This window comes from Hyperolius riggenbachi, chromosome 11 (assembly GCF_040937935.1).
Source record: "Hyperolius riggenbachi isolate aHypRig1 chromosome 11, aHypRig1.pri, whole genome shotgun sequence".
NCBI classification, from domain to species: Eukaryota; Metazoa; Chordata; class Amphibia; order Anura; family Hyperoliidae; genus Hyperolius; species Hyperolius riggenbachi.
The window spans coordinates 8,973,578-8,993,525 of NC_090656.1; the positions used below are offsets into that span (position 1 = coordinate 8,973,578).

At 46.3% G+C, this 19,948-nt stretch overlaps 1 protein-coding gene across 2 annotated transcripts in view; it reads right to left on the minus strand.

Annotated features, from left to right (window-relative positions):
* The window catches only part of KCNG4 (potassium voltage-gated channel modifier subfamily G member 4), a 51,255-nt gene that overhangs the window by 22,943 nt on the left and 8,364 nt on the right, over window positions 1-19,948 (minus strand). Inside the window, exons 1-2 of one of the 2 annotated variants that reach the window (XM_068259694.1) lie at window positions 17,937-18,000; window positions 15,620-16,403 (exon numbers count right to left, since the gene is read on the minus strand). In XM_068259694.1, coding sequence (XP_068115795.1) covers window positions 15,620-16,369 — 750 coding nt within the window. In that variant the 5' untranslated portion in view covers window positions 16,370-16,403; window positions 17,937-18,000. Of the gene's footprint in view, window positions 1-15,619; window positions 16,404-17,936; window positions 18,001-19,948 lie in introns of those variants that run through there. The other variant, XM_068259693.1, reaches the window with a different exon arrangement.

A 19,948-nucleotide genomic window follows, 5' to 3' on the forward strand; every position in this document is an offset into this window, starting at 1 on the left:
TGCCGGATTACTGAGGGAATTGCCTGTCATCTGTGACTTGCTTGTGCATGGCTGCAATGCTACAGTATCATCCAGGCTACACAGAGATGTGGACAGAGGAGTACACTATCAGTACTGTACCTGCACCAGCTGTTAAGCTCTATGCTTCCTGTGAAAGCTGCTGCCTGATTACTGAGGGAATTGCCTGTCATCTGTGACTTGCTTGTGCATGGCTGCAATGCTACAGCATCATGCAGACTGCACAGAAATGTGGACAGAGGAGCACACTATCAGTACTATACCTACATTATCTGGTGAGACCTATGTGCAAGCTGTTGTATGATTACTGCATGAAAATACCTGCATATTGAGCACTGTGAATTTTGATCTAAATTAGATGCTGCCCGGCTCGCTTGCTGAAGCATTTAAAATGTATAACTTAGAGATGCGGTCCACTGCAAGCATTTTAAGTTTTTGTGCGTTTTTTCGGAAACTAACCGCTCAGCTGTGAGCTTCCTCATAGGGAATTATTGCAAAAGCGTTTTTAGGGCGATTTAGAAAAAAGGGCAAAAAACGCCCTTAGAGTGAACGAGCCCTAAATATTGGCAGCCTGCATTTAGATCAGTGCTGGCACCACCCATCCACAAGATGCAGACAGTATGCCCTGCAAGACAGCAACAGCAGATAGTATGCTCTAGTGATGAGGGAACATATCTATTCTTTTCGCATGAATTTTTGCGAAAATAATGTTACATTCGATTTTTTTTGTTAAAATTCCAGCGAAAATGTGTATTATTGTTTTTTGCGCTATTTGTAAATTTTCACAGCAAAAATATCTACCGTAATTTTTGCGGTAAGAATTATTGTGGCAAAATTATAATTTTTCTGCGTTGAAGTACAAATATCGTTTTTTTTTCTTTTTACAGTACAAATATCGATTTTCCATGTTTTTGCGGAAACTGCAAAAATGTTTTTCGTGAAAATGTCTTGAAATTAAAAAATAGCATGTTCGATGCGGAAATGACTGACAAAAATTCATAAACAACACTGTTAACAGGTAATAGTTTATACTTCCTAGGCTCAATATAATATTTTCTACATCATTTCATGTATACTCCCCGGCCCCTCAGCAGTCTCAAATATGTTGACCCGGCTCTTGACCGAAAAAGTTTGGGGACCCCTATACTATAGTATACTTTATGAGCTGGAGTATGGCAATTCCTAATATGGTAAACTTCTGAGATGGTAAACTACTTTTCCTGGTCCCTTAAAGTAACAGTGACATGGAAAAAAAAACTTTTGAATGATTTGTATGTGTAGTACTGGTAATTAATAGAACAATAGTAGCAAATAAACTAGTCTCATATTTACATTTTTAGATGTATAGCTTTTTTTTAATAACATTGCATAATTCTCTAATATTTGCAATTATAAGCCACACCCTGTATTTTAAACTATAACACAAGCAGAGCTAATGACCCTTTCAACTTCCCAGTAAAAATCTTATTTAAATCTATCCCTGAGTGTTTCTTTGATGTGTTAGTGCTCCAGATCCAGAAAGCACACACAAATTCTACAGATTTGGTAAGAAATCCCCCCCAGCCCCGGTATAGCCATAGTTAACATTACAGTGTATGGTGGGCAGGGGGGGACACATGTCCCTGGGCGCAGCACTGTGATGGTGCTCAGCATGGCCATTGCACCCCCACGTACATGCGAGGCGGCTCGCTGGCTGCCCCGAAGGTCCCCTTGCTTCTTTCCCTCCCTCTGCAGAAGCGTTACCAGCAGCAGAATAAGGCTGTCTAAAAAGAACATTCTATAAATCTCCCCCCAGAGACAAGAAGATCTTCAGAGATGGACGGACGGAGTGTTTATATGGTAAAGCGCAAGGATATATCAGAAATTACAGGAAGTGGGCGTATTAATTCTCCATCATCTCAGATTAGTGTCCCGGGGGAGGAGGGGGGCACCGGTCATTAATAAATATTTACAATCCGCGGCTGCCTCATTAAATAAAGCTTTACAATTATGGTAAAAGCCCCGGCGCTCTGAGAGGCTTAATAGGACATCCCTGTGAAAACGTGCGATCTGCAGGCTGAAGATCAGCGGCTACTAAGAGGTCCGTTAATTGCCGGATCAGCAATCAGTGAGCGAAAGCACAGCCCTGATCCTCAGCTGTACTAAACGAGCAGCGAATACATTTCCGTTAGATTTACACACAGCGAAATCTTAAAGAAAAACCGTAACCAAGGATTGACCTTCATGCCAATCAGTAGCTGATACCCCCTCTCCCATGAGAAATCTATTCCTTTTCACAAACGGATCATCAGGGGGCGCTGTATGGCTGATATTGTGGTGAAACCCCTCCCACAGTGTGATGTCAGGACCATGGTTCTGACATCACACTGTGGGAGCCTTGTTGCATTGTGGGAAATAACAGCTGTTTCCAACTGCCAAAAAAGCAAGCAGCATCTCCTTCCAGTGACATCACCTGCCAGCAGTAAAAATGTCACCATGTGATAAAGGTCAGAATGTAAATCGGGGAGAGGAAAGATTTTACAATGAGCAACACTGACTAAATCATTTATATATAATTATTGTAAAAATTAAGCACTTTTGTTCATAACGTTCTTTTCACTGGAGTTCCTCTTTAAATGACCCCAGGGTTTCCCAGGAAGAGCACAGCGATTGCTATAGGTTGTGTTCCACAGGCATATTTCGGTCCCTTAAAAGACCACTGTTGCAAAAATTGTAAAATTTAAAATACTTGTAAGCACATTCAAATAAGAAGTACATTTCTTCCAGAGTAAAATGAGCCATAATTTACTTTTCTCCTACGTTGCTGTCACTTATAGTAGGTAGTAGAAATCTCAGAGAACCAACAGGTTTTGGACTAGCCCATCTTCTCATAGGGGGATTCTCAGGGTTTTCTTTATTTTTAAAAGCTCTTCGCAAATGGCAGTTACTCCGTTCAACTGCCAAAAAAGTGTGCAGCGAGCAGGGAAGCTGTCCAGAATCATTGTATAAATCATTTTCAGGGTGTATCTTTATAAAGAATAAAGACCATTCTTAGAATCCCCCATGAAGAGATGGACTAGCCCAAAATCTGTCAGTAATGTCAGATTTCTACTACTTACTGTAAGTGACAGCAACATAGGAGAAAAGTAATTTATGGCTCATTATACTGTAAAAAAAATGTACTTCTTATTTGAATGTGTTTACATGTATTTTACATTTTTTTCATGATATTGGTCCGTTAAAGTGTACCTGTATCCTTGAAAGTGAATGGTGAGACCTTCTTCTCCAGGGTTGCCATCCCTTTAAACCACTTCCGGATCATGGTAATTGAAATATGTACACCGTTTGGGCCCTGTTATCCCTGCCAGGGTGTAGATTTCATTTACCACACCGCTCACTCCTGCCGCTACTGACGATCTCCCGTCGCTACAGTCCACTCCCTCTGCTGTCACTATGACAGAAAAGCTCTGTGAGGTGGGCAGTCAGGAGCTGATTTCATTGGCTTCTGACTCTGTGATTGGCTCACAGTGATCACAAGGTCAGGAGCCAATGAAATTAGCTCCTGACCAGCTCACTGAGCTCTGTTGACATAGTGATAGCAGAGCGAGTGGACTGCTGCAAAGGGAGAGCGGTGCGAGTGAAGGAGATAAGAAACTGCTCCCTGCCTCATGACATGCCTCTGTGACCGCCCCTCAACACCCCCCCCCCCCCCCCCGCACCATAAGATTGGCGACGATGATTGTCGTTAATCTCGAGGGGAAAGGAGGAGAGGGATTCCCTACTACAAAATGCCCATTGGGGGCATTCTTGACGGCTTTTCCCAGCTGCCATTGGGCAGTTGTCTCTCTCTGGCCGCGCCCCCTGCCTTCCTGCATGCTGGTAGACAATCTCCCAGTGGTCACGAAAGTTAAAGTAAGTCACTGCAGGCCACAGCAGCGGCGGAGATTGCAGCTACCTGATCGGCCCAGCCCCCCTGATCTGGTAGTATAGTTTTTATTAAGTTTTATGTCCCCACTTTGGGTTCTCTTTAAAGATTGTCTTCTGCTGTATACACATAAGGATCGTTGGCTGAAACGGTTCTCGGCCATATCAGCCGACCGTTATCTCATGTGTATGTAGCTTAAAGCTTTGAACTGTCGCCTACCAGGGAACGCTCATGAGTTGGTCGGGTTTCAGACATCGCTAGAGATCTTTAGGGCGACTTTAATACTTTAATCTAGTGTGTGTGTGTAGGTTTAGAAGAAATAATAATGGTAACTAGCTGGTTCCAGTGAGTATTTGTCTGGGACTGTGATGTGGGTATTTGATTGTAAGCTCTTCAGGTGCAGAGACTCCTGAGCCTGTCAGTGTGATATCAGTAATAATATTATTATTTTTTTATGTAGTGCCAGCATATTCCGCAATGCCCCCTTCACACAGCATAATAAGATGACAAGGGGAACTTAGGTACAACCAAAAATGTACAGCAGAGTCTCAAGCAGCGCAAATATTGCAACAAAGACAGTAAACATTAGGAGGATCAGGGCCGGATTTATACTCTTAACCGCCCAAGGCCACTGTAACCAGCCGCCCCCTTCAGTATAGGTAGCCGGATGACCCCTCCCCCTAACCCTCTAGTATAGGTAGCCTGATAACCCCTCCCCCTCAAGTATAGGTAGCTAGAGGACTACCTTAATCCCTCTTCCCCACTTCCACCTTTCAGTATAGGTAGCCAGCTCGCTTCCACACCGCAGTAGCTATCAGTGTCGCCTATCCAATCATCTCCAGTGCAGAAGCTTCCTCTTCCCCCTCCATCTCTCCTGATCTCCCTGCACTGCATTTGCAAGCTTGCAAATGCTATACCAGTTTAGCCTGCTGCTTTGGTGCCCTTACTTATGTGGTGCCCTAGGCCATGGCCTAGGTGGCCTTGGCCCAAATCCAGCCCTGAGGAGGATGACCCTGCCCTTGCAAGCTTACAATCTGAAGGGGGGTAGGGGGGGGGGGGGGGGCACTAGGTAAGGAGACGGGGGGGGGGGGTGAGTGAGCCCTTGCCCCTGATTACATTGTGAACAGATAAGTAAATAGGGGCTATAAAATGTTATAAGCATGTCTGAACAGGGGTGTTTTAAGAGTGCGTTTGAAGATGTCCAAGTTTGGCGCATGAAGTACAGGCTGGGGAAGAGAGGTCCAGAGGAGGGGTGATGCTCGTGTTAAGTACTGGAGGTGATCAGCTTAGAGGCCAGGAAAATTTCTTGGGAGGAGCGAAGGTTGCAGGAGGAACAATATCTACAGATTAGTGAGGAGCAGGGCTGGTTCAGTTTGTGAGGATGCGACCCCCCCCCCCCCCCCCCCCACACACACACACACACACACACACACACACACACACACACACACACACACACACCAAATTGGAATGATCGCACAGCATCGGACAATTTTCACCACACATTATAGCTGTGGTGAGCCCACCAAAAAAACACCCTCAGCATAGGTAGGTAGCCAGGTACAGTTACCCCCAGTATAGGTTAGCCAGGTACAGTTGTCCCCAGTATAGGTTAGCCAGGTACAGTTGCCCCCGCCCCCCAGTATAGGTTAGCCATGTACAGTGGCCCCCAGTATAGGTTAGCCAGGTACAGTTACCCCCAGTATAGGTTGGCCAAGTACAGTTACCCCCAGTATAGGTTAGCCAGGTACAGTGGCCCCCACTATAGGTTAGCCAGGTACCGTGGCCCCCAGTATAGGTTAGCCAGGTACAGTGGCCCCCAGTATAGGTTAGCCAAGTACAGTTACCCCCAGTATAGGTTGGCCAAGTACAGTTACCCGCAGTATAGGTTGGCCAAGTACAGTTACCCCCAGTATAGGTTAGCCAGGTACAGTTGTCCCCAGTATAGGTTAGCCAGGTACAGTTGCCCCCAGTATAGGTTAGCCATGTACAGTGGCCCCCAGTATAGGTTAGCCAGGTACAGTTGCCCCCAGTATAGGTTGGCCAAGTACAGTTCCCCCAGTATAGGTTAGCCAGGTACAGTGGCCCCCACTATAGGTTAGCCAGGTACCGTGGCCCCCAGTATAGGTTAGCCAGGTACAGTGGCCCCCAGTATAGGTTAGCCAGGTACAGTGGCCCCCAGTATAGGTTAGCCAGGTACAGTGGCCCCCAGTATAGGTTAGCCAGGTACAGTGGCCCCCAGTATAGGTTAGCCAGGTACAGTGGCCCCCAGTATAGGTTAGCCAGGTACAGTGGCCCCCAGTATAGGTTAGCCAGGTACAGTGGCCCCCAGGATAGGTTAGCCAGGTACAGTGGCCCCCAGTATAGGTTAGCCAGGTACAGTGGCCCCCAGTATAGGTTGGCCAAGTACAGTTACCCCCAGTATAGGTTATCCAGGTACAGTGGCCCCCAGTATAGGTTAGCCAGGTACAGTGGCCCCCAGTATAGGTTAGCCTGGTACAGTGGCTCCCATTATAGGTTAGCCAGGTACAGTGGCCCCCAGTATAGGTTAGCCAGGTACAGTGGCTCCCATTATAGGTTAGCCAGGTACAGTGGCCCCCAGTATAGGTTAGTCAGGTACAGTTACCCCCAGTATAGGTTAGCCAGGTACAGTTACCCCCAGTATAGGTTGGTCAGACACTCTCTTTACTTCTTGTTTCTGCCTGGTGCCGCCTCCAGACTTCTGCCGCCTGAGTAAGTCACCTCACTTGGCATCATGGGCGGACCGGGACTGGTGAGGAGGTGTATGGAGGGGACAACTCGTGAAGGGCTTTGTATGTTAGTCGGGAGTTTGAACTGGATCCCCTGGGTAATGGGCAGCCAGTGGAGGGAGCGGCACAGTGGGGCTGCATCAGAGGAGCGGATGGAGAGGTGAATGAGGCGGGCAGCTGAGTTTATAAGGGATTGGAGAGGTGCTAGTCTGTTCTTTGGTAGACTGCAGAGCAGGTTGTTGCAGTAGTCTAGGCGGGAGCGTGTTATATGTCAGATATCATCTGTACGTATTATAGCTGGATATATAATTGCAGTAACCTAGGGCTGCACAGACAGCACTAATCAATCTCAGCTTCGCCTGCCCCATAATATCTTACAATCCGCTTAGTCACGCTCACCATTACTCTTATATAGTCACAGAGCTCCAGTGTATTGTGTAGTGCTGAACTGTGCCATTCATGGCAGCCGCTGCCCCTGAGGAGCTTACGCTCTAATTAGACTGTGAGCTCCTCCGGGGACCGGCTCAGATGAGAATGTTTCTAGGTACTCTGCAAATAAATAAATGTCCCGACCAGAGGCGCACGCCGTAATACGGTTATTAATAATATTATTACTTATTTATACAGCGGAGTAGAATAGAAACCGCCCCTCTATAAATACTGCAGCAGCGGATAGATTGCCGGAGATCTTCTAGGGAATAAATACTCATTACCGCGAGTTCAGCGCTCTGCAGGGACGCTGGGTGTTGTAGCAGCAATCACAGGAATCACAATCTCACAAGCAAGAGGAGAGAAACAATCGCTATAAAGTCCGCAGAAATTACCAGCTAACTTTCTCATCTTCCAGACTTGATTGTGAACAATCTCCTTGCTGCTGGGGGTGACTCCAACCCGTCCTAGTACTTAATTTAAAGGACAACCGAAGCAAAAATAAAATAATGAAATAAACGATTGTATCTATCTTCCATCTCCAAAAAAAAGACTTTTTAAGATATTCCAGTTTTATTTTATGTTTTAGGGCCTGTACACACTGCTGCGCTTGCGCTGCGTTTTTAAAATCGCAAGGTCTTTTGAAAAAGAATGAAAATCGTGATGACTTGTACACACTGGTGCGATGCTTTTTTAGAAAAACGCAATCGCAGTGCCTGCTGCGCTTTTTTAAGCGCAGCGCATGAAAAACGCATTAAAAACGCATACGTTTTCAGAAGTCAGTATCCCAGAAGACTCTGCAATTTCCTGATTCCTGTTGAAATGTAAACTAGAAAAAAAACAAAGGATTCTTTAGCCAATCAGCAATTACAAGAAAAACGCAAACGCATCAAAAACGCAGGCAAAAGCGCATGCGTTTTTTAAAAACGCATACGATGCGTTTTTAAAACTACATGCACTTGCAATTTTAAAAACGCATGCGCTTGCGATTTTGCTTGCGTTTTTCAGTGTGTACAGGCCTGTATCTGTTTTTTTTAAAGTTTTGACTGTTTTATTGTTTTTGTTCAATGAAACATTCATTGAAGTATGCCAGAGCTAAAATATTATGAACTATTGAACCTTTTTAACTCTTTCCTGCTCTCGGAAGCCATTTTCTGCTAGGAAAGTGTTTTATAGTTGGAGTTTCTTATCAGTGAAGGTCACACTGTAGTCACTTCCTGTCTGAGTCAAGACTGAGTCAGCCACTTACATACCTGATATTTAACTCTTTCAGGCAGAGAAAGAAAAAAAGGAACACAGCCTAGTTATTTGTGTGCTAGGCACTGTACATACCCATGTCTATCTCATCATGTCACGTCACCTCCGGTGTCCTTTAAAGTAAATGTCAGGCAAATTAAGATAGTCAAGCTCTACTTACCCAGGGCACCCTCGTCGCAGCTCCGCTCCCAGCCACCGCCCCGGGGTCCCCGCTAGTGCAGAGGCCGACCTCCCGAAGTTTTCCTCTACTGCACCTGCGCGGGCGGCCGGGCGCCGCTGTCAATAACTCACACAGAGGCTGGAGTGTTCTGCGCAGGCACAGAAGATGCCAACCTGGTGAGGTTGGCATCTGCAACGGACGGGACCCCGGGTCCCCGGCTGGGAGCAGAGCTGCGATGAGAGACATAGCAGATGTCAGGGGCTGGAGGAAGCCCCAGGTAGGTAGAACTTGTTTTTTTTTTTTAAAGAGAGCCTGAACTGAAAATAAAAAGTCATAATAACCATACAAAGGTCATACTTACCTCCTGTGTAGTCTACTCCTCAATCTCTTTCTCCCTTCCTGCGTCCTGTTTGTCTACTGTGATCAATGTAATTCTCCGTCCTCCATTTTGAAAATGGCCATTACCCCCTAACAGCTTCTCGGTCAGCACACTGTTAAACTGTAACATCACCCACTTGAGCCATAGGAAACATGGACTTTACCTTGCACATTCAGTTGTAACTGACAGCTGCTGATATATAACTGACAGCAACTGGTATATTTCAGTTCTGACAAAATATTGTCAGAACTGGAAGGGATCACTGTAAGAAGAAAATGGTGAGCTTCTGAGGAGAACTGAAGGTGAGGTTAGTATGTAATATTCATTTGCAGCTACGTCATGTGTTTATTTTAAATAATTTTACTCACTTCAGGTTCCCTTTAAGCTCGGACCTTCCCTTTAAAGTGGCCAAACAGAGGACAGAGCTTTCAGCTTTCAGTATTTGCCAGTCAATTGCTTTGGCTGTGGTTAACGAATATTGATAATGTACTTCAAAACTGACACCGTCATCTGATGAAGTTTGGAAGGGTGAGACTATATTTGTGAAGTAAAATTGGAGTGAAATGAAATAGATTTTCTCCAGCAAGAAAAAGAAAGCTGATATTCATATAGAAATTACTTTATAAGAAACACTGTGTGACATATGGATTGATGGCATACTAATACTCTCAGGGGGCCTGACTGACTAACGCTGGGAGCAAATGATGATAACATTTTTTATAGATTAGATATTAGATTCAATGTAAATAAAACATGGAATCTACTGATAATTTATAAAATGCAAACAAGGCCCCGTCGATCAATATTAACTTGTTTTGTTCAATGAACATTAATCAAGAAAGTCCACTCAACTGGAGTAAAGGGGGGGGGGGGGAGGGAGGGAGGTCAACCCTCATAAACTGAGAATCGCATTGTTGTTTGTCTATTTCATAAACTTTAGCGCCACCTTGAGGTAAGCTTGTTAACTTTTTTGTCTTTTTATTGTTTTAAGGTTTTATTTTCACATTAGGGGCGCCTCCTCCCCTTCCAGTGACATACGGCCCACATTAGATGAGGTACTGTAGTTCTCATCAGCACACTGCTCTATGTGTTCCTTTTCTTGGAGAGCAATCCAGACCAGGGCCGGCCTTAGGTTTCACAGCGCCCTGAGCGAAACCTGATTTTGGTGCCCCTCCCCCCTTCATCCTGCACACACACACACACTTTGCACCGTGCGTTATAGCTGCAGTCTGTCCCTCCCAAAAAATGCCCTCAGACTCAGTATAGGCAGGTAGGTAGCCAGGTATAGGTGCCCTCAGTTTAGGATCTCATGTGTAGGTGTCCTAAATATAGGTAGCCAAGCATAGGAAGTTAGGCGTAAATTCCCCCCATAGGTAGCCAGGCGTAGGTGCCTCCAGTATAGGTAGCCAGGTGTTGGTGCCCTCAGTATAGGTAGCCAGCAATAGGTGCCCCAGTATAGGAAGTCAGGTGTAGGTCCCCTCTGTATAGGTAACCAGGTATAGGTGCCCTCAGTATAGGTAGCCAGGTGTTGGTGCCCTCAGTATAGGTAGCCAGCAATAAGTGCCCCCAGTATAGGAAGTCAGGTGTAGGTGATCTCTGTATAGGTAACCAGCTATAGGTGCCGCCTGTATAGGAAGTCAATGTGTAGGAGCCCTCAGTATAGGTAGCCAAGCATAGTATAGTTGCCCCAGTATAAGTAGTATATTCCCCAGCCGTATAGGTAGCTACTATAGTTGCTTCCAGTATAGGTAGTATAGTTGCCCCAGTATAGGAAGCTAGTATAGTTGCCCCAGTATAGGTAGCTAATATAGTTGCCCCCAGTACAGGTGGTATAGTTGTCCCAGTAAAGGATGCTAGTATAGTTAGCCCAGTATAGGTAGCTAATACAGTTATCCCCAGTATAGGTAGTATAGTTTCCCCCAGAATAGGTAGTAGTTTTGCCAGTATAAGTAGCTAGTATAGTTGCCTCCAGTCCCCCCCTTCTGCGCTCCTCCTCCAGATAGTGCCAGCAGCAGCAGGCAGGGAATTACTCACCTGACAGCAGCGTTCCAGACTTCCAGTGCCGACGTCACTCTTCTCTTCCCGCTTCTCCCCACCTCCGCTCCATCTGTAGTTAGAGTAGGACTACAAGAAAATGGCTGCCGATGTCCGCATTTGTGGACATCGGCGGCCATTTTCTTATAGTCCTGCTCTAATTACAGACGGAGCAGGGCCGGGGAGAGACAAAGCAGGCGGCGAGCGGTGGTCGCCGACACTGTACTGTGCGCCCTTGTGATCTGGTCAAAAGCCGGCCATGATCCAGACCCAGCTCCATCCACGTGAAGATGGATTTCTTCACGCACACTTAACCATGGTTGCTGGACCACAACCTGGGTTTGAGAGTAGACTTCTTCCTCTACTTTCTATTTCCACTCATTCTGACATACTGCACCATACAGGGCTCCCGGTCTCTCTCTCTCTCTGTTTTTATCCCCCGGTAACAGATCTACATCAGTACCCAACTTCTCTAGTTATGAATCGCACTTTGTAAACAGACATGGCCTTGGGGTACATTTGGAGTTTGGGTAAGAATTTAAATAGTAACTTAAAGAGGCCCAGTAGTGACATATATTAGAATGCAGTAAATTATTCAGGATACCCACTTTTATGGTAATTTTACTGGTTTCCGAATCAGAAACAATTCCTATAACTATATATTGGTGTGTAGCCAGCTGCATAATCCTTTCAGTTCAGGTATCCTTTAAAAGGGACTCAGAGACGACAGACAGCCCAGCTCTGATACTTACCCGGCTTTCTCCGGCCCCATAAACGCGTCTAAGTCCCACGCCGTCCTCCCGCGGTCAGACGTTCAGCCGCGGTGAGCTCTGTTACCAGGCTCAGTGACGTCATCTGGGTCTAATGCGCATGCGTGGGAGGTGCATGTGCAGTAGACCCTGGCTGGCATCGACTGAGCCCGGTAACAGAGCTCACCGCGGCTGAACGTCTGACCGCGAGAGGACGGCGTGGGCCTTAGACGCGTTATGGAGCGGGAGGAAGCCGGGGGTAAGTATTAGAGCTGGGCTGTCTGTCGTCTCTGAGTCTCTTTAAAGCACACCCGAAGTGAGAGAGATATGGAAACTGCCTTATTTATTATCCTTTTAAAGAGACTCTGAAGCGAGAATAAATCTCGCTTCAGAGCTCATAGTTAGCAGGGGCATGCGTGCCCCTGCTAAACCGCCGCTATAGCGCCGCTAAACGGGGGTCCCTTCACCCCCAAACCCCCCACTGCGACACTTGGTCGCAGACTTGGTCGCTCCTGGAGGCAGGGCTAACGGCTGCAGCCCTGCCTCCAGGTGCGTCTATCAGCGGCGCATCGCCGCCTCTCCCCCGCCCCTCTCAGTGAAGGAAGACTGAGAGGGGCGGGGGAGAGGCGGAGATACGCGCTGACAGACGCACGTGGGGCAGGGCTGCGGCGGTTAGCCCTGCCCCAACCAGGAAGTGCTCCCCCGCTGAAACGAGGGGATTTGGGGGTGAAGGGACCCCCGTTAAGCCGCGCGATAGCGGCGGTTTAGCAGGGGCACACATGCCCCTGCTATCTATGAGGTCTGAAGCGAGATTTATTCTCGCTTCAGACTCTCTTTAAACAATGCACATTGCCTGGCAGTGCTGCTGATCCTCTGTCTCTAATGGTGGGAATAAACAATGAGATTTTTCAGCAAATTAACTGTCTGATCAATTTTCTGATCGATTTTCCGATTATTTTTCTGATCAATTTCCATTCACTTCTATGAGAAATCGATCAGAAAAACAATCGAAAAATCAGATCGGACCTGTCGGAAATTATCTATTGAACCATCTATCTGCCAAAAAAATCTTATGGTGTATTCCCAGCATAATACTTTAACCTCTTGAGGACCATGGGCTTAAACCCCCCTAAAGACCAGGCCATTTTTTATAAAATAGGCCACTGCAGCTTTAAGGCCTGGCTGCAGGGCCGCACAACACAGCACACAAGTGATTCCCCGCCTTTTCTCCCCACCAACAGAGCTCTCTGTTGGTGGGGTCTGATCCCTCCCCCTGTCATAGGCTTCTGCCTATGACAGCCGATCGCTCTTTGGTGTCCCAGGGCAGCTGTCCCCAGTACAGCGCTGCTGCAGATCGCAGCGCTGTACAATGTAATTAGATTGCGGTTTCGCCATCTAACAGTCTCCCGAGCGGCGATCCCCGCTTGGAGACTTAGGGTGGAGCTTAGCTCTGTGTTCACAGAGGCGCTATTCATGCTACTGACGAGCTACTGTTTGTCCCCTATCTTATTACCTGATGAAGTGAGCTGTGCCTGCGAAACGCGTTGCATCTTTTGGAGTACCTGTAATAAATATATTTATTTGTGTCTGCTTTCCGGAGGTAAGTCCACCACTGCCTCCCCAGCAATTTTAAAACTTGTATAACCTTTTATCCTGCTAGCGCCTCTGTTCTCTTGCGATTATAGATTAGCATTAGGCTTTGGTGGGTAACGCACCACCTCAGTGTGAAAGGGCCCTTGGGCTCTGAGATGAAGGGCCACCCCCAAGAAGTCTTGGAACTTTTCACTGTATAGCAGCACCATAATTCCAGAGATATCCCAGCCTCCCCAGTGTTGTCACATATAGACAACTAATATCTATATTTTAATACATTTTAGGGACTGTCAGTTTTACAGACTTGGTGGGAGTTTAGGTTTAATTCTCAGATCTTGGCCCAGTGCACACCAAAAACCTCTAGCAGATCCGCAAAACGCTAGAGGTTTTTGAAGCAGATTTTAGAGCGATTCTAGGCATGTTTAAAGATGTTTTCTAAACATGCCTAGCGTTTTTTTGGAGCGTTTTTGTGTAGCAGATTTCATATATTGTTACAGTAAAGCTGTTACTGAACAGCTTCTGTAACAAAAACGCCTGGAAAACCGCTCTGATCTAGCGTTTTCCAGAGCTGTTTTCCACTTTCCTATACTTCACATTGAGGCAGAAATGCCTCAGAAATCTAAAAAATGCTGCATCCCCCGAGTTTGCGTTTGTGGAAAAAACTAACCGCTCTGGTGTGCACCAGCCCATTGAAATACATTACCCAAGCAGTTTTCAAACCTCTAGCATTTTTACAACGCTCCAGAACCATTCTGGTGTGCACCAGCCCTATGACAGATGCAAAGCTCCCAACTGTCACTCTTTTGGAGGGACAGTCCCTGTTTAGGAGCCCAATTCCCCTGTCCCTCTTTCTTCCTTATTTCTCCCTCTTTCAGGACTTTGTCCCTCTTTCTATTTAAATATATACATTTTGCTACTAAAAAAATGTGTTTGATTGAGGCTGTATTCACAGTGGGACGTTGCGTTTTAATGCGACGTTCAGGGGCGTAACTAGAAATCACTGGGCCCCCCTGCAAAACTTTGAATGGGGCCCCCCCCCGCCAAACAACCCTCCCCCCCCCCCCTCGCTTTCTGCACAGGTAAACTGAGAACCAATGTTATTCCATCAACTAGTGCGCACGTGAATGTGTTTTCCCCATGCCGATAAAAACAGACAGCAGTGAAACACTACAGGCATTTTCTCTATCAATTATATTAGCTCCTGTGATAAAACATTTTCACACATACAGACACACATGGTGTGCAGAAAACACACACAGAAAACCGATAGACGAGTGTGCTCCCAGCCTCAGCTTATTATACTCACTCTGTCCATCTCTGATGGAGCAGAACTGGCTCTGAAGACTCCTCCTGCATCACTACAGTAAACAACACTTCAGGAGCGGTAGAGAGGTTGGGTGCTGGGCGGCTCGCTGTACAGAAGAGCCTGCTGCACACCGAATAGGGACTGTCTACAAAACTATGATTCGTTATCATTGGCTGAGCAGATGCAGTCATTAGAACAATTGTGCAGCGAATATAAAAACGTTTTCTCTCCATGCCCAGACTCCTCCAGCATCACTACAGGACACAGCACTTGGGGAGAGGTAGAAAGGCTGGGGTTAGAACAACGCTGTACACAAGACCCTGCTGCACACTGAATAGGGACTGTCTGCAATACTTTGTATGATTTGTTATCAGTGGCTGAGCAGATGCAGTCATTGGAACAATTGTGCAGAGAGCAGAAAGTTTTTTCTCTCATTACCCTTAGTTGTCAGTCTCTCAGGAAAGGGCCCCCCTGCAGCTGTATCCCTTGCAGGGTCTATTGTTACACCCCTGGCAACGTTAAAGTCGCAACGTGTCTGCGTTGAGAGGAAACGCACAGCAAGCAGTGAGCTACCATAACGCTACATTTTTCAATACGACGTTAACGTGGCACTGTGAACGTCCCATAGGATTGTCATTGCAGTGCGGTGTGTGCTGTGAACGTCCCATAGAATTATCATTGCACTGCATTATAAGAGTTTATAACACAGCTCCGCAACGTGGCACTGTGAATGCGACCTCACTCTAAACTTTATTCCCATCCTTTAAATTGACATATTACTCATTTTAAAATGTTAATATGAAGGAAAATGAACCAGGATAGAAAGGACCAGTGTGGTTTGAATTATAAAACAACATATTTTTCTTATGAAATCTTTATGGTATACGTGACTAGGAGTGTGGTGGGTGTGGCAGGGGGCGTGGCTTAAGTGTCCCTCTTTCTCATCTCAAAAAGTTGGGAGGTATGCAGATGCCAGTTTTTATAGAACAGGTTTTATTGGGAGCAGCCTTGCACGCACCCCCATGGCACAGAGTACTCACCCTGACCTCCTCCGCCCGTAGATCTGGCATGGTGCTGATGCAGAGATTGATGGCTGTGGTGGCTACGAACAGGATGGACAGGCAGGCAAACACTTTCGCCGGGACCCCAGACTGTGGATTCTCCACCATGTCCCTCAGCTTGGTCATACAACTCCCCATCCTGGAGTGGTCATCCAGGACGCAGATTGTCTCACGGGTCATCTGAGCTTCCTCCTGCTTCCGGAATTCCGCCAGGTCCTCCATCTTCTGGAAGAGCTTGCGTAGGCAGCAGCGTTCCAGGTTGGACTCCTCAATTCCCCAGTACACAAGCTCATCCTTGAACGACAAGGCGCACATCTCCCTCAGGAGGCGCAACTTGCCCGCCGCCAGGAAGGTGACGATCATGCTGAAGGCGCAAGGGTTCCTGTCGAAGAAGAACTCATTGGTGTCCTCATCAAAGTCATCGCAGATCTGGATGATCTCCTCATAGCTGCTGCAGAACCTCAGGCGCCCCAGCCGTGTCATGGGAAAGTCGTCCAGCGTACTCCAGGGCAGAAGGTACCTGTTGCCGCCCACGTTGATAATGACCTCATGCTTCAAATCCGCTGAGTAAAGCTCATCGGGGTCATAGATCCGTTGCGCCCTCTGATATCTCGCCCCTTTTACCGTGTGGGTATCAACCGCGATGGGGAAGAAGTGGTTTAACGTGCTGCTGGACGTATAGCTGAGGTTGCTGTAATCTTGCTCGCTGCCTCCGGAGATTATAGGCATCGCTGCCAGCAAGCTGTCACTTCACACGGGTGACCTAGAGACGACACAACACAAAGTGATCAGAAACCAAAGAAGAGTCGGCAGTTTCCGAGCCTCTGGTGCCTCTCTGGATCAGTAGCTCTGGACTTTTTTCTTTATTTCTACTTTGAATTTTTATGGAGAACTAAGTCAAGTAGAAAACACACAGCATATTTTAAGGAATAATAAGGAGCCAGGAGGAAATAAAACAGAAAGCCTTGCTGCCACCATCTCTTGCAAACGACATACGGTATTTAGCTAGATAGGCAACTGGCATCTATTACCCGCCCTGCGCTGCCCGCATCCTCCACCACTTTTCAGTTGAAAGCAAATTATATTTTATTGCCATGAATGTAATTTTCAAGCCGATTTGGTCCATTGGACGTATATTACTTCAAGGAAGAAATGCTATCAAAACGTATAGGACTTGGAATTCTAAACTTGATCAATATTACAGGTTTAATGGTGAACTGAAATAAATCGCCTATAAAAAATGTACAGGCTTCCAATTTTTTTCAGGCGTTTTTCATTTTTGTCCCAGCATTGTCACCATGAAACCCGCTTATTGAATTGTTACATGTTTATCAAATGTGATTTTGCTGCTGCAGAATACATGTTATTGAACGGTACAATTTTTCCTTTAGTTTCAATCTTTTGACGCAATTTTTACAATCAAATTTTATAGAAAACTGTGCCGTGTGTGGGGCAGATCGCTGTGAAATGATTCTTTGGTCGATCGGAAAAAGAAAAATAATTGATCTGAAAGCTGGATCTTATGATCGAATTGTAATGTGACTGAAATCATCAAACAACAGAGGCGCCAACAAGCATAAAATAATTAAAACATTAGAAGGTCATGTCCTGGACAGAGGCGCTCTGACCAGGACATGACCTTCTAATGTTTTCTCCGTTCTGATTGCCTGATGAAGCGGGAGCTTTGCCCGTGAAACGCGTTGCATTACTTGGAGAATCCCTAATAAATAATACTGTTGTTTATCAACAGCTCATTGGCTGGTCTTTACTTGAGGGAGGTGAGTCCACCTACATCCCTCCTTTTTAAACAATTTTAATTATTTTATGCTTGTTGGTGCCTCTGTTGTTTGACGATTTCAGTGATTAAGTCCACCCTGGGTGGAGGGGTGCATCCCCATCTATTTTTTCCTGTCTACAGAGAGCGACATTTTAATACCTGAGTGGGGTCAGGTTATAATTCTCCCCACCTGCCGTTCCAGTGGTTGCCTGTGTGGTAACCCAATTTTGTGAGTATATCAACTATTAATTTACATTTGTTTCCATTTATCCTGACATACTACACCATATCGGGCTCTCGGTCTCATTTGTGTTTTTCACATGAATTATAATGTGAAATCTTCTTAAATCGTTCCGTAAATGGGAACAATCGATAATTGCCTTCCGATTTGCTTTGATCGTCCAAATCACGTTGAGATTGAATCTGAAGGAAAGATTGTACCGTTAATGGGCACCTTTAAAGAACACAGAGCAGTTATGAATGATAGGATTTGTATCTGATCTACAGAAGAAAGCTTACCCTACACTGGCAGACCTTATCCCGATGTGGCCAAAGGATCGCAGCGACTAGCTGTAACACTCACTTCTCCAGCCAGTGGGATCCTTACTCTGTGCTGCTGTCATCATCCGTTGCCCGTAGCGACCCCATGAACCAGTGGTGTATGTAAGTACATACTCCTCCACCAGGACACTAAGGGCTCCAGGAGAAGACGACAGCACAGAGGCGGGAGCACCAGGAGCGGTGAGTGTTAGAGCGCGTTGCTATGCTAATGCTCTGCATAGGGCAGCAGCATAGAGGGTGGGGGGTATCCCCAGCCCTGGACCCCCTGCATGGGTATCACCCACCCTGATCGACCAGCCGATACAACAACCTGTCTGATTGGTAATGTCGTTCGTTTTCTGTTAAAAATCTATTGAGATTACAGTCAGACAGCATGTCGGTTGATTACTGTTAAAAATCTATCGAAATTATGATCAGGCTGCAAGTTGGGGCAACCATCTTTGGCAGATGTCATCCCAGTGAACGAGTCTGTCAAGGAATGTCTCATAGGCCTTGATTCACAAAGCGGTGATAACTCAGTTATCACGCCTAAAAGACTTTAGGCGTGATAACCTTTGCACTAGCAAAGTTAATACCGCTTTGTGCTCTAACTCGCGCGAAGCTACCGCGCGTACGCGCGCAAAGTCCCATAGTGCTTAATGGGAGCTTCGCGCGAAGCGCCGGGTGCTGCGCGCGCGCCTCGCGCGAGTTTCTTCTTATCATGCCTAAACTGAGTTTAGGCGTGATAAAGGGGTTTTCACTCGCGTGCAAACACTTTGCACCGCTTTGTGAATCGAGCCCATAGTGTGTGGGCACCTTAAGAGATAACATTTTTGGGCACAGCTGGATAATTTTTGAAGGATCGCTGTCGCAGAAATCGTAAAATTTTAAATACATGAAACAAATACATATAAGAAGTACATTTCTTCCACAGTAAAATGAGCCATAAATGACTGTTCTCCTATGTTGCTTTCACTTACAGTAGGTAGTAGGTATCTGACAGAAGTGACAGGTTTTGGACTAGCCCATCTCCTCATGGGGGATTCTCAAGGTTTTTTTCATTTTCAAAAGCACTTAGTAAATGGCAGTTGCTCCGTCCAACTGCCCAAAAAGTGTGCAGCGAGCAGGGAGGCTGGCCAGCAACCTTTTACAAACCCTTTTTAGGGAGTCTTTATAAAGAATAAAGACCATGCTGAGAATCCCCCATGAAGAGATGGACTAATCCAAAGCCTATCGGTTCTTTCAGATCTCTACTACCTACTGTAAGTGACAGCAACATGGGAGAAAAGTAGTTTATAGCTCTTTACTCTGGAAGAAATGTACTTCTTATTTGTATGCGTTTGTATGTATTTTACATTATAAGATATTGGCGATAGTGCCCCTTTAAGTTGAAGGATGTGACAAAATTCCCTGCGACCTATCTGGAAAGACTGGGGCTGAACTTGGACATCAGAGACAGAACGTTCTTCTGTCTGATGAACCTAATGAAAGGGTTTTCAGCTTGCATAAGTAAAATAATCACTGCAGTATGTTAGAAGCAGGGGACATGCAGTATGTTAGAGGCAGGGGACATACAGTATGTTAGAGGCAGGGGACATGCAGTATGTTAGAGGCAGGGGACATGCAGTATGTTAGAGGCAGGGGACATGCAGTATGTTAGAGGCAGGGGGCATACAGTATGTTAGAGGCGGGGGACATGCAGTATGTTAGAGGCAGGGGGCAGGCAGTATGTTAGAGGCAGGGGGCAGGCAGTATGTTAGAGGCAGGGGACATGCAGTATGTTAGAGGCAGGGGGCATGCAGTATGATAGAGGCAGGGGACATACAGTATGTTAGAGGCAGGGGGCATACAGTATGTTAGAGGCGGGGGACATGCAGTATGTTAGAGGCAGGGGGCATGCAGTATGTTAGAGGCAGGGGGCATACAGTATGTTAGAGGCGGGGGACATGCAGTATGTTAGAGGCAGGGGGCAGGCAGTATGTTAGAGGCAG